This window comes from Camelus ferus, chromosome 23, assembly GCF_009834535.1.
Source record: "Camelus ferus isolate YT-003-E chromosome 23, BCGSAC_Cfer_1.0, whole genome shotgun sequence".
Lineage (NCBI taxonomy): Eukaryota > Metazoa > Chordata > Mammalia > Artiodactyla > Camelidae > Camelus > Camelus ferus.
The window spans coordinates 23824753-23838969 of NC_045718.1; the positions used below are offsets into that span (position 1 = coordinate 23824753).

Consider the following 14217-nt stretch of genomic DNA (forward strand, 5'->3'; position numbering starts at 1 on the left):
GCGAGGGGGTGGTAGTGTGGAGAACGGTATTTCTTATGTTGAAAACAACTTAGCCATAAAGAGAAGTTACAGATATGTACACTGACTATACCTATTACATTTCATTCCGTCAAATAAAAATTTTAAATAATTAAAGGTGTGTATGTGTGTGCGGTATACACACGAGGTTAAGGGTCGTGACTAAAATCATCACACGTTTGAAATACATGACATGAGTAAAACATGTCAGCCTTTCTCGGCCTGACCCTCGCGAGTCTGTCCAGACTGTGACTTCTTCAACCCACTAAAGCCTAGGGACCAGACCCGGGGCGGCGGCGCGCGAGGGGATTCCCTAGGCTCCGGAACCTCCCAGTAGCTCCGGTACCTCCCAGCAGCTCTGGTTCCCGGAGAGGAAGCCTAGGGGCCGCCCTTCCTCCCCGAAGAAGATATGCCTCCCCACCGGCTCTCGGAAGCCTGGGTCAAATATTAGGAGGAAGGAAAGGAATCAGGCGCAAAGCCCGGCGCCGGAGGCTGAGAAACTGGAGCAGGGGCGCAGGGAGATGGGAGCGGGGAGGGGGCGGGACTGCTTTGCACCCACCTTGGGGAAGCCGAGCGCAGCTCCCCGGGCTGCCGAATTTCTCAGTTGCGTGGGTACCACCCCCACCCGGGTCTTACGCAATTATTTAAGTAGAGAGAGGGGGAAAAGTTTTGGAGAGGGAGAAGGAAAGGCGGAAAGAAACAGTCATGCCGTCACGTGGGCTTAGTTTTCAAGCATAAAAGGAAGGTCCTCTCCGTTAGCTTCCAGTCAAAGGACTTACAGCGAGCTTCAGAGAACGCCCAAGAACGCCGCACAGCGCCGCCTCCAGTTCGACAGCCCGGAGCCCACACGCCGCAACGCCTCTGCCCGTCGGACCATCAGCCCGCGCCCCGCCCGCCGCGGAGATGCTCGCCCGCGCCCTGCTGCTCTGCGCCGCCCTGGCGCTCTGCGGTGCAGGTGAGTGGGTACCTGGCGCCCCGCGCCCGGTACTCCGCGACTCCATACACCCGCGCTGAGTTTCTGCTCTGACCTCTCCCGGGTCCTCCCGGTATTCTGAACACACTCGGAATACAGAGACTGTATGACTTGGTAAAGATTTGGACTACTTGAGTCCAAATTAGACTGATAGCCCAGCTTTGCCACTAGCTCTGATCATCACAGGCCATCTCAGACTCACACGTCTGAGTCTCACTTTTCTCATCTGCTAAGTAGGAATACCGATACTAATTTGCAGATTGTTTTTATGATAAAACAGGGTCTAATCAATATATGCGAAACGTTTTTGTGTAGTATCTACTGTTATTGAATGAAAATAATTATTTTAAATACCCTAGTTAGTGCTTTCCTACCCCAGGAAAGCCCTGATTATTTTTTAAGATAGGCAAAATATTTTAAAAGCAAGCTGGTTTTACTTTGAAAATTTCCCTAAATTTGGTTTGTTTTTTTTTTAATGTAAATTAACTTATGCCACTTTAATGCTGTAAACCATCCAGTGGCTGCCCTTGGCACATGGAATAAAACCCAGATTTCCATAAGACCCATATAATCTGCCTTTGACTTTTCTGAACTCACCTTCGATCTCCTGCTCACTGCTTCTGCCACACTCTCAAACGTGCCTCAGGACCTTTGTACTTGTTTCCTTATCAGCTTGGAATGCTCTTCCTCTAGATCTTTCTACAGTTGCAGTTTTGACAAAAAAAAAAAAAAAAAAAAGCTAAATTTTGATTAATGTACTAGACCCATTCACTTTAATTTTTAAAGCCCTACTTCTTTGAGCTTCTTAAAAAGGCTAATTCAGACATCTAAAAAGTTACTAAGAAAAGCTTAGCAACATGATTTCCCTGATAGAATATTCTATTACCTTTATTTAGAATAGGAAGGTGGTATTTCTATATTATAACCATTCTGTGAGGCAAGTTAAAAAAGAAAATTGTTTTCCCATGACTACCTGTATATTTCTTGATTTTTTTTTTATTGTAAGGTTGACTCATAGTAAGTAAAAGAATTCAATGTTTACATCAAGATTAAGACACTGAAGAATGATTTATTTACTGTCCTTACTTCTATTGTAGCAAATCCTTGCTGTTCCAACCCATGCCAGAATCGAGGTGTATGTATGAGCGTAGGATTTGACCAGTATAAGTGTGACTGTACCCGAACAGGATTCTATGGTGAAAACTGTTCAACACGTAAGTTTGTCCATTCAGTGCCCTCATTTAGAATGGTGATATATACAGCTACCACTTTACAGAATTGTCTCTTGTAATGAGTCCTGTTAATTTCTGCCTCCTTTTCTCCCCTCTCATTTCAGCCGAATTTCTGACAAAAATAAAATTATTCCTGAAACCGACTCCAAACACAGTGCACTACATACTTACCCATTTCAAGGGAATCTGGAACATTGTCAATAACATTTCCTTCCTGCGAAATATGATTATGAAATATGTGTTGATATGTAAGTACAAATCTCTAGGGTTTTCAGCTGCCTCAAAGAAAAATGTACTTGATAAAACTTTAGATTTTTAAACCAAATCCAAAACATTTAAATACGCCTTTTTGGTTTGCCTTACTGGCCAAAAGTACTGACAACTCAGGCCCTTCCAGTTTATAAAGTTCTGTCTCATGGTCAGAATTCTACTTAAAAATCCTGCATACCTCTTCTAACCTTCACTTTTCTTACCAATTTGTGAAGGAAGTGTGATCCAGTTGTTTACTGAATGCCCAAGGGCCACAGAATTGCACTCATTAAAATAAGTGGATAATTTGGATTGGGGTCAGCAAGAAAATAACTTTTTATTTCTAAAGTGAGTGCCAAGCCCAGAGATTCTTCTCATAGGCCTCTTGAATTGTAAGTGCATGCCTATTTGAAAAATCAAGATGGTAGACTGTAATGCCTTCTGATAAAGTATGTATACTTTATCAAAGATGCATTTTAATGAATCATTCTTTCCTTTTCGAGTACAGGTGGCACTTAGGCTTTAAAGTATAATTGTTTTAAAATAGAGGATCTTTCTTGGAATTAAATTCATTCTCTGGCAAATTAAATGCGCCACTTTGCACACTTTACAATAAAAATAAACATTGATTTACCTTGTGTATGGAAACAAATAACAATGGGATTTTTTTGGTTTTCTTCCCCCCCTTGGAAATTTCAGCAAGATCACATCTGATTGACAGCCCACCAACTTACAATGCACACTATGGCTATAAAAGCTGGGAAGCCTTTTCTAATCTCTCCTATTATACAAGAGCTCTTCCTCCTGTGGCTGACGACTGCCCAACACCCATGGGTGTGAAAGGTGAGTGAGAGGAAGCAGTTAGAGATATATTCATTGGATTCTGGGATTGGATTGCTACCTAGAAAATTAGACCCTAAACTATCATTTATTTGTTAATAAAAACATATGAATATCTCATAGGAGAGTCTTTTGAAAGTATGAATCTATGTAAAACAATTCCATGAAAGTGAATGGGCATTTTGGTGTAATGTCATGATGTTTTCAAATTCTTTCATTAAAACCGAGTTAGTACTAGTTAAAGAAAAGTATTCAGTAAGAAGTTGTCCCTTGTATCTTTGAACTTCCATTTATATTATGACTCTGTTCACAATTGTATTTCTCTTGGCTTTCTCATTTTTCAGGGAGGAAAGAGCTTCCTGATTCAAAAGAAGTTGTGGAAAAATTACTTCTGAGAAGAAAGTTCATCCCTGACCCCCAGGGTACAAATATGATGTTTGCATTCTTTGCCCAGCACTTCACCCATCAGTTTTTCAAGACAGATCATAAGCGAGGACCAGCTTTCACCAAAGGACTGAACCATGGGGTAAGACAGAGTTAAATCAGAATTATACTAAATCATAGTGAAGTGTTAACACTAAGGCCATGTATATATTTGCCATACCAAATAATTGACCCTCTTTTTAAAAATGTCCTACCTATAAAAGCCTTAACAGAATTTCCATTTTAATTCACTAGTTTAGTAAAAATATACATACACACACACACACACACACACACACACACACACACACTGACATATATAAAGATATTATTTGCAATTTGGCTCATACTTTTAGTTTAAAATATTGGCACTGCAAAAAGTTACATTCAAAAACATTTACACCCTGATTATCTTGCTTTATTATAAGATGAGATTTTTGCAGCATTATTATCTCTTGGATTTCAATGATATAGCTTTAACTTATTAATTAGAGTTTTTATCAATAATACATTTTATGATGCTTTTAAAAAGAATACCACATAATTATAGTGAAGCATATGATGTAGGTTCCATATGAGACAATAATACCTTTAAACGTTGGAGACATATATAGGTTTGTAGCTTCAGTGGATAAGTAAGTTAAAATTTATTATTGTGGCTATGAAAAAAATGTGTGTTGTTGAAAACTTTTAATTAAAGTAAACTCATCAAATTATTTAGTGATAAATACATCATAGACATTTTATATAAGAACAACTTCAAAACAACAAATTGAAATTTTTCCATTATCTTCTAGGTGGACTTAAATCATGTTTATGGTGAATCTTTGGAGAGACAGCATAAATTACGTCTTTTCAAGGATGGAAAAATGAAATATCAGGTTTGTTCCATTTAAATGTTAAGAATTAGTTATGACTCACCACCTACCAATATTCAAAATCTCTAATGATTGAAATTTGTTTCTTACCTCTTTTTTATTACTGTTTTTTTTTAGGTAATTGGTGGAGAGGTGTATCCTCCAACAGTCAAAGATACTCAGGTCAAGATGATCTACCCTCCTCATGTTCCTGAACACCTGCAGTTTGCTGTGGGGCAGGAGCTCTTTGGTCTGGTGCCTGGTCTGATGATGTACGCCACAATCTGGCTGCGGGAACACAATAGAGTGTGTGATGTGCTTAAGCAGGAGCATCCAGAATGGGATGATGAGCGGTTGTTCCAGACGAGCAGGCTCATACTGATAGGTAAAGCAAGAAGAGAAAATCATTTAAACAAAACTCTCTTTGCTAGGTTTTCTCTAATTCTGAGGAACATAGTGAATGTAAGATCATGTGCTCCGTATTAATTTGATCCTTGAGCTTGAGTGGTGATATATCTACCTTTTGTTTTGATGATAAAAAGGAAAACATAGAAAGTGAAGGAATGGCTAATTAATAAAACTGCACTTCAGTGTGGCTTGACAGTTTGTGAGCAGAAAGAATTCATGTTCTCAATTTTGTGTGCGTGCCCACAGGAGAAACTATTAAGATTGTGATTGAAGACTATGTGCAGCACTTGAGTGGCTATCACTTCAAACTGAAGTTTGACCCAGAGCTACTTTTCAACCAACAATTCCAGTACCAAAACCGTATTGCTGCTGAATTTAACACACTCTACCACTGGCATCCCCTTCTGCCTGACAGCTTTCAGATTGGTGACCAAGAGTACAACTATCAGCAGTTTATCTACAACAACTCTATCTTACTAGAACATGGTGTAACCCAGTTTGTTGAATCATTCAGCAGGCAAATTGCTGGAAGGGTAAGCATTATTATTGAAAAACAAAACAAAACAAAGGACTGCAACAGAAATTATTTTTCTTAAACTTACTAAAAGAGTAATGTGCTAGTAAAATTTTCTCCTTGAAATAAGAAGTCTAAGACATAAGCTAGATTATAATATAATGTTACCATTAACATCTAGATTATAGAGATATTCTATAAATACTTCACACTTGAATAATTTGTGAGCGGGGAGCCTCAGTCTTACCTACCTCGTACCCAAGGGATGTTCTTAGAGTGGAAATCATAAATATGCTTAAAACTCATATTCTACAATTTAATTCATTTTCCACAGGTTGCTGGTGGTAGGAATCTGCCAGCTGCAGTACAGACAGTAGCAAAGGCCTCAATCGACCAGAGCAGAGAGATGAAATACCAGTCTTTTAATGAGTACCGCAAACGATTTCTACTGAAGCCCTATGAATCATTTGAAGAACTTACAGGTGAGAAAGTTTCTAAACTTCTTAAAAGAATCAGGGACAAATGGAAACAACAGAGTAGTTGAAAGCAAATTGAGCAAAGGGGTAAAATTATTTTTTTGACTTCGTAAAAGTTTTACACTGTATCTCTGTCAATGTCACCTTCACAGGAGAGAAGGAAATGGCTGCAGAGTTAGAAGCTCTCTATGGTGACATTGATGTCATGGAACTGTATCCTGCCCTTCTGGTAGAAAAGCCTCGTCCAGATGCCATCTTTGGGGAGACCATGGTAGAAGCTGGAGCACCATTCTCCTTGAAAGGACTGATGGGTAATCCTATATGTTCTCCTGAGTACTGGAAGCCCAGCACTTTTGGTGGAGAAGTAGGTTTTAAAATCATCAACACTGCCTCAATTCAGTCTCTCATCTGCAATAATGTGAAAGGCTGTCCTTTTACCTCATTCAGTGTTCAAGATCCACAGCTCACCAAAACAGTCACCATTAATGCAAGTTCTTCCCACTCTGGACTAGATGATATCAACCCCACAGTACTACTAAAAGAACGTTCAACTGAACTGTAGAAGCCTATTGATCATATTTATTTATTTATATGAACTATTTCTTTTAACTTAATTATTTAATATTTATATTAAGCTCTGTTACTTAACATCTTCTGTTAAGGAGAAAGGGGTCATACTTGTGAAGATTTTCATGTTGATTTTAAAGATGTCTTTTCAAGTTCAAGGGGAAAACAGTTTTCATTCTTTTGTACAAGCCAATGGGAAATGCGTGACATCTTTTTACTTGAATTTCAACTTATAATAAGAACAAAAGCTAAGATGTTTGAACATTTAAGTGCTGTTACAAGATGACGAAATGCTGCACATTTCTTTCTACACTATTGATATTTCCAGGATATCTTCCATTTTATGTGAGAAGCAACTACCTGCTCACTGATCCTTTTATGATCATCTTTTAGCCATTTTGCTAAGAGAAATTCTCTTCTGATCAGTCTGCTTCTTGTATTTTGCCTTCCTGGTTTTAAGATCTGAATTTGTCTTTCTTTAGATTCTGTCTATATTTTCTTATCTGAACTTTTGCAAGCTTTCAGGAAAACCTCAGCTCAGGACTACTATTTTGTTCCTCTTAAGAGGAATGAAAGGGGAAAAAAAACTTACAAAGAGCCTTTATGAAAAGGTATACATTCATTTTAAGTGAAAGGCAGAGAACTTCACAAATAATTTTTAACCATGTGTAACCAAAGAAGCCTTATAGAGGCTAACACCTTAGAACTATAGGGAGTTCTTGACAGCAAGGAAGTTATTCCTATTCTAATGAATGTCCTTTCTCATTTAAAAACAAAACCAAACACTGAATAGTTCCCAGGAAGATAATGCTTCTTTTCCACATCTCATGGTCAGCTGACATTTTCTGGTACTGTATATTAATTTAATTTATTGAGGACTCTTATTTATGTTTTATTAGGATGGTTATTGTTATAAACTGGGTTTAAGGCTGCAATCATTGATTTTTGCATTATGTCAGAATCAATGTATCTTTCGGGATTACCTCTATAAATTAATATTACTACAAGATAAATGATTGGATTAAGATTTGTGAATAAATTTTTAGGAATCCAACTCTGGTATATTGAGATGTAAGGTTGGAATTTATGTCTTTAAGGTTTACCTATACTCCAGCCCACAGAGAACATTGTGTTCCATTGGCCTGGATGTGCTGTAAGACTGACGTTTTGTACATTTTTGAAGGACCTGTGGGTGTTTCATGAATTCATTCAACAGTAACTTTCTGGGGAAGACAGTCTGCAAAGCACTGTGGGTCTTAATATTATCCAGCACTGATTACAGATAACATCAGTATTTATGTAAATAATTGAAAAGCATGCCTCTTTGGCAGAGGAAGAAAATGAAAGTTCATTATAGAGAAATAACTCAGGGGAACTTTTAAGATTTTATATTAAACATAAAAGGGGTTATGGTTAAGAAAGTCAGTAGTAGAAGGGCTTGTATAAAAAACTATCAACTTCACTGATTAAAAAACCTGATTTAAAAAAATAAAATAAAAATAAAAAAACTGATTTGTTAATATCTGACTGAATCTGGGAATTTGGAATATGTATTGAATGCTTTGGTGCCTCAGACAAATGTATGATTAAATTAATTTATGTAAAATTAAGTTGAAACAAATGTCTGTTTATTTTTGTACTATTTAAAAATTGAAAAATCAGTTCTAAAATAAATTTTACTTGTTTCTGCATATCTTTGTCATATGATATGATTTCTCTAAAGCAGTTGTTATATTCAAAATAGATCACTGTTTTGTATTCTCCTGTCTATTCCAAACTGGACCTGCCCTTAATGAAATGGTTCTGCCTTCAGTCATACAGAGGCTTCCTAGGGTCACTATTGATAATCTTTTATTCATTCAACATTGTATTAGAAAACCTGTGCTTTGTGCTGTAGGAGACAGCAACATACTTGTTTTCATTGCTTCATCTTAGAAGAAAAAAAACCAAGTACAAAAAAGTCAAAGAACAAGATGAGTTACTAAGGAGGTACAGAGTTAAAAGTTCAAAGAGGGAGAGATTACACTCAGTTGAGCAAGTCATTGATACCTAGTACATTGTCTTTCCTACTCTACTCTTGACATCTTGGGGGTTTCAATGTCCACATGGACCATGTATTTAAAATCCTGCCTGGCCTCTCTGCCTTGTCCTTCTCCATTCCAGTGTTGCCTTCTTCTACCATATTTCCCATGATTATACATACTTCTATCTCATCATTAATTACTGCACCATTTCCAAAAACTTGATTTCAATCATTTTCCTTTATTACCAACACTTCCAGCTCACCTATTTTAGTACTCACACTAACATCTAACTCTTCAGTTTCACTGAATCTATTGATTTCTCAAACCTCATCACTATTTTTCACCTCCTATTTTGTTTCCTTCCTTATGCATGTAACTCAGATTCCATTGCCCATTTTTAGACTTACTCCCTCATTTCCCAGTCTACTCTCCCTCCATTAAGTAGAATGTATTTCAGCAGTCTATGTGAATTTGCTCAGAATAATAAAATGGCCAAATTGTCTATGAGCTGACCCCATGGGAAAAACTTCAGAAAATAGATTGTTATTTGATAAAATAAAGCACACAGGGACAGTTATCCTCAGTTCACTTACCAATCAGTTTCATCCTAACTGACTCATCACTGAAAACACAGAAGCAGCTCGGACTGGTCCTGTGCCTCAGCCTCTAGTGCTTTGGCTTCTCCTGCCTCTATGTCTCTGTACAATGGACTCTGTCCAGATAGCATTCACTTGCCCTTTCATGTTCCTGATTGTTCCCAACAGACGATGTGGAAGCATCATGGTGTGGCTTTTTCCCTGGCTGTTACTCAATATCTGTTCAGATGGCAACATTCACAAAACACAGGGTGGGGTATGTTTTGCACGCTCTTGAAGGAGTGGAAAACACTTACATAGTACTCTGAAAAAAGCAAGGAAAAAAGGCCAATGGGTAAACAATCTTATCCTCAAACAAAAAAAAATAGTTGGAGATGATGCAAAGGACAAGAATGTCTCTTTTCACCCACACTCTGAAATCTACCATTTAAAATGTCTGTTTTCTGTAACATTATCATGGTATTGTTTTACTTAGACTTGACTTACCACTATTGAGAAATATTCTAAATATTGAGTTATATGAATTGCTGTTTAAGTCAGAAAATGCCTGCTTTTAAAGAGAGAGAGAGATTTTGAATGTTAGAAACAATATAATTGTATTAAAGTTCCAACTTTGGGGAGTTTAACACCAACTAGATTGATTCAGCTCTCCCTTTTCTCCTATTAATTCTTTTAAGAGATGTTATATATTATAAACAGTCTTAATAAAGTGAATTCACATAAATAGGTTAATTTAGAATATGACTTCTATTTTATGTTTAGAAATTTACAGCATCACTTGAAATAGTTGGACATATCCTTGGGAATTATAAAACAATTGTGAATTTCTAAGGTAAATTACTTAATTTAGATCTTACAAGTCAAGAACATGACTTCTCACATCCTGATGATAATACCATGGTGGTGGACTGGCTAGATGCTTGCAGCCAGAGTATGGGCTTTGGAGTTGGGCAAATCTGGGCTCTGCCACTTTCTAGCAGTGTGGTTAATAAGAGCCCCATCTTGAAAAGGTTATGAAAACAGTACTACCTACTGTATTCCTAGCCCAGGATTGACATACAATTTAAGGTAGTTATTTTTATTTTTCTATTTCAAACAATAACTTAAGGCAAATGACTTTTCAAGTTTTTCATTCCTCTAATTATATAGTAAATAACTGTTGATAATAATATTGCATAGAGAAAGCAGAGAAAGTAGAAGTAATTTGATGTTCTAATAATGGCTTTCTGTGACATCAAGAACCAGGAATCTCTCTGGGTTTCATTTGCTTCAGTTATACCATGAGAAGTTTTAGAGACGGCTACAAAATTCCTCTTCTCATATATGACTCCTAAATTAACTTAATATCCACATATCCTGTGGTAACAAAATAAATCTTGGTTTCTCAGATGGTTTAATGTGTATAAGAGACCAGGGATAAGAAGCTTTACAGCTCAGGAAAGGTCTTCCCTGTCATACTATTATACAGAACATTAATTAGGGCACTTAATTTTTTAACTTCCTAGCTGTTGTTAGAATCATGTATCCCTACCCAAAGTTGTCCAAGTCCTAATCCCCAGAATTTTCACATATTACACAACAAAGAGGAATAAAGGCCGCAGATGGAATTAAGGTTGCTAATCATCTGACTTTAAAATAGAGCTTATCCTGGATTACCCAATGTAATCATAAGAGTCCTTAAATGTGAAAGAGGAAGGCGGAAGAGTCAGTGTCAGAGTGACGCAATGTGAGAAAGACTTGACTGGCTATTACTGGCTTTGAAGATGAAAGGGGCCAGGGATGCAGGAGTGTGGGCAGCCTCTAGGAGGTGGAAAAAGCAAGAAAACTTATTCTTCCCTAGGGTTTTCAGAAAGGAATATGCACCTCCATTTTAGCCCAACAGGAGCCATTTAGGACTTCTGAACTACCTACTGAACTACCTACTGAACTATAAGATAATAAATTTGTATTGGTAAAACCACTAAGTTTAGGTAATCTGTTACAGCAGCAATAGGAGACTAATACAGAAGTCAACGTGGATGAGAGAAGAACAGACTGGGAGTCATGGGACCCACCTCTTATCATGGGAAGTATGTGCAAATCACTCAACAAAAATATATGCAGTAAATCATGTAGTGCATTTTGAGCTCAGTCTCCTATTACATTTTAATGTTACAGTCTCTTTTGGACATGCTTCTGGCATTCCACGTAGACTGGCAGGTGTGGGCTTCTTGATTCAAGGTCCTTATTACTTGTTTCTTTTAGATCCTGTTTTATGAATTCACTTTAAGTACAGTCTTTAATCCCATAAAGTTATCACTAAATTACTTCAGAGACTTCCTTTTTTTTTTTACTTTTCTCTGCAAATACTAGCTATAGAGTTGATTCACCATCTTTTTTGCCTGTGCGCTCACCCTCTGCTGTATCTCTGTTGGGATCCACTCTAATCTATATTGTGTGTAGGCTGGAGGGAGATTTTTAAAAAGAATGTGTAATTTCTTATTGGAATTAAAATTGAAAATGAAAGCCTCAACTTGTCCACTTTCAAAATAAGTGCAACAGCATCAGATTTTTTCCTTTCCCAATATAATGTCAGCTCAGAATAAGAAAAAACTGGCCAGATACTTCATGCCCAATATCCTTCAGCTTCAATAAGATCCAGAAGGAGGAAGCAAGTCAAACTGAGGATTATCATGACATGGTGAAATGAAAAAATGATAGTTTTTAGAGTTAGAGAAACTTGTATGCTCAATAAATTTACTCCTCTCCAACTCCTTCTTATAAATCTCCCTTTCACTAAGTCATTATTACAGAATCATGATATTCATTTTTTCATTCTTAGCATGAGCTTCATCCTATTTGGGAACTCCAAAATACTCCTTACTGAAGACATACAAATAGCCAATAGACACATGAAAAAATGCTCAGTATCATTAATTATCAGAGAAATTCAAATCAAAACTACAAGGTATCACCTCACACCAGTCAGAATGGCCGTCATTCAAAAGTCTATAAACAGTAAATGCTAGAGAGAGTGTGGAGAAAAGGGAACCCTCCCACACTGTTGATGGGAATGTAGTTTAATACAGCCATTATGGAAAACATTACGGAGATTCCTCAAAAAACTAAAAATAGACTTACCATATGATCCAACAATCCCACTCCTAGACATATATCCAGAGGGAACCTTAATTCAAAAAGATACGTGCACCTCAATGTTCATAGCAGCAATATTTACAATAGCCAAGACATGGAAACAATCTAAATGTCCATTGATAGATGACTGGATAAAGAAGCTGTGGTATATTTACATAATAGAATACTACTCAGCCATAAAAAAAGAATAAAATAATGCCATTTGCAGCAACATGGATGGACCTGGAGATTGTCATTCTAAGTGACGTAAGCCAAAAAGAGAAAGAAAAATACCATATGATATCACTTATATACAAAATCTAAAAAAAAAAGACACAAATGAACTTATTTACAAAATAGAAACAGACTCACAGACATAGAAAACAAACATGGTTACTGGGGGTAAGGGGGTGAGAAGAGATAAATTGGGAGTTCGAGATTTGCAGATACTAACTACTATATATAAAATAGATAAACAAGTTTATATTGTATAGCACAGGGAACTATATTCAAAATATTGTAGTAACCTATAATGAAAAAGAATATGAAAATGAATATATATGTATATGTATGACTGAACTATTATGCTGTACACTAGAAATTGATACACTGTAAACTGATTATACTTCAATTTAAAAAAAGAAAAGAAAAAGAAAAAATAATAAATTTTTAAAACAAAACAAAAAAAAACAAAACCCAAAACAAAACAAAATACTCCTTACTGGTTTTTGGCTGAGTGGATATGCTTCATCTAGCATTGAAAAGACTTACAAGTGAGAAGACTAAGTTACTCTGGTAGGAGAGAGAAAATTACTGCTTAGTGAGTAGATGGACACTTTTGCTGTCATAGACGATTTTGAGGATCTGCTAAAAGCTAAACACCTAAAACAAAAGATAACACAAAAATTATCATAAAACTTCCGATAGTTCTTAAGCCCTTGAGCAAAATCCAAGTTAAGAAGCTAGGGCAGTGGATTCTCACGCAGTGAAAGGGAATTAGTAACAACCTGGAAAAGACTTAAGAGAATTACACAAGAAAATAGGGTAGTAATGTCATAGAAAGAATTTTCAATTGAGAAGCTACTAAGAGACAGTGTTATGAGTTAAATGTTTGTGTCCCTTGAAAATTCATATGTTGAGGTTCTAACCCCAAGTATGGTTGAACTTACTTCTAAGGAAGTAACTAAGGTTAAATGTGATTATAAAGTCAGGGTTCTGATCTATTGGCGCCCTTGTAAGGAGAGACACTACATGGTACATCCAGACAATGGAATATTACTCAGCACTAAAAAGAAATGAGCTATCAAGCCATGAAAAGACATGGAGGAACCTTAAATGCATATTACTAAGTGAAAGGGAGCCCTCTATAAACCAGGAAGAAAGTTTTCATCAGAAACCAAATTGGCTAGCACCTTGATCTTGTACTTCTCAGCTGTCAGACCTGTGAGAAATAAACTTCTGTTCTTTAAACCACCCAGTCTGTGGAATTTTGTTATGGCAACCCTAGCAGAGTAACACAACTGAATAATCCCTAAGGTGCTAGTATCACTTCTATTTCCATAATGTCATAAATCTCTGATTAGTCCAGTTTGGGGGCCATTACAAGAAACAACTAGAAATGGGCATTCTTTGCATCTTTCGTAAAATGATCTGTTGGGGTATCAGACATTCAGCTGTCTATATTTGGTAGACTTCACTATCTCTCTTTGTATCACTTTTACAAATGAGGAAAAAATATGCACTAGGCTGATTAAAGATGATCATTTAAGGAAGAATAAGGCATCATTTAAAATGTCTTTCAATGTATTGCTATAACACAGTTCTTGACACAAGAGTTATAACCAAGCACAGAAATAATTGAAGAAAAAAGTGAAAAACGACATATAGCTTTAAGCACACCTTAATTTTTTGGGAGGAACTTAATGT

General features: G+C 36.7%; 1 protein-coding gene across 1 annotated transcript; it reads left to right on the plus strand.

The window, feature by feature from the left end:
* Positions 1-921: 921 nt before the first annotated feature.
* Positions 922-8248, plus strand: PTGS2 (prostaglandin-endoperoxide synthase 2). Its single transcript, XM_006185534.3, has 10 exons — positions 922-973; positions 2089-2205; positions 2328-2471; positions 3172-3315; positions 3657-3838; positions 4533-4616; positions 4731-4977; positions 5247-5533; positions 5849-5996; positions 6143-8248. The coding sequence occupies exons 1-10, from the start codon at positions 922-924 to the stop codon at positions 6550-6552; spliced, it is 1815 nt and encodes a 604-aa protein (XP_006185596.1). The 3' UTR covers positions 6553-8248.
* Positions 8249-14217: the final 5969 nt, after the last annotated feature.

Bases quoted from the DNA above. Each gene is read 5' to 3' on its own strand.
- PTGS2 (XM_006185534.3), top strand. From the start codon at position 922: ATGCTCGCCCGCGCCCTGCTGCTCTGCGCCGCCCTGGCGCTCTGCGGT. The intron at 2,206-2,327 runs GTAAGTTTGTCC...CTCTCATTTCAG, and splicing joins TGGTGAAAACTGTTCAACAC to CCGAATTTCTGACAAAAATA. The intron at 3,839-4,532 runs GTAAGACAGAGT...ATTATCTTCTAG, and splicing joins CCAAAGGACTGAACCATGGG to GTGGACTTAAATCATGTTTA.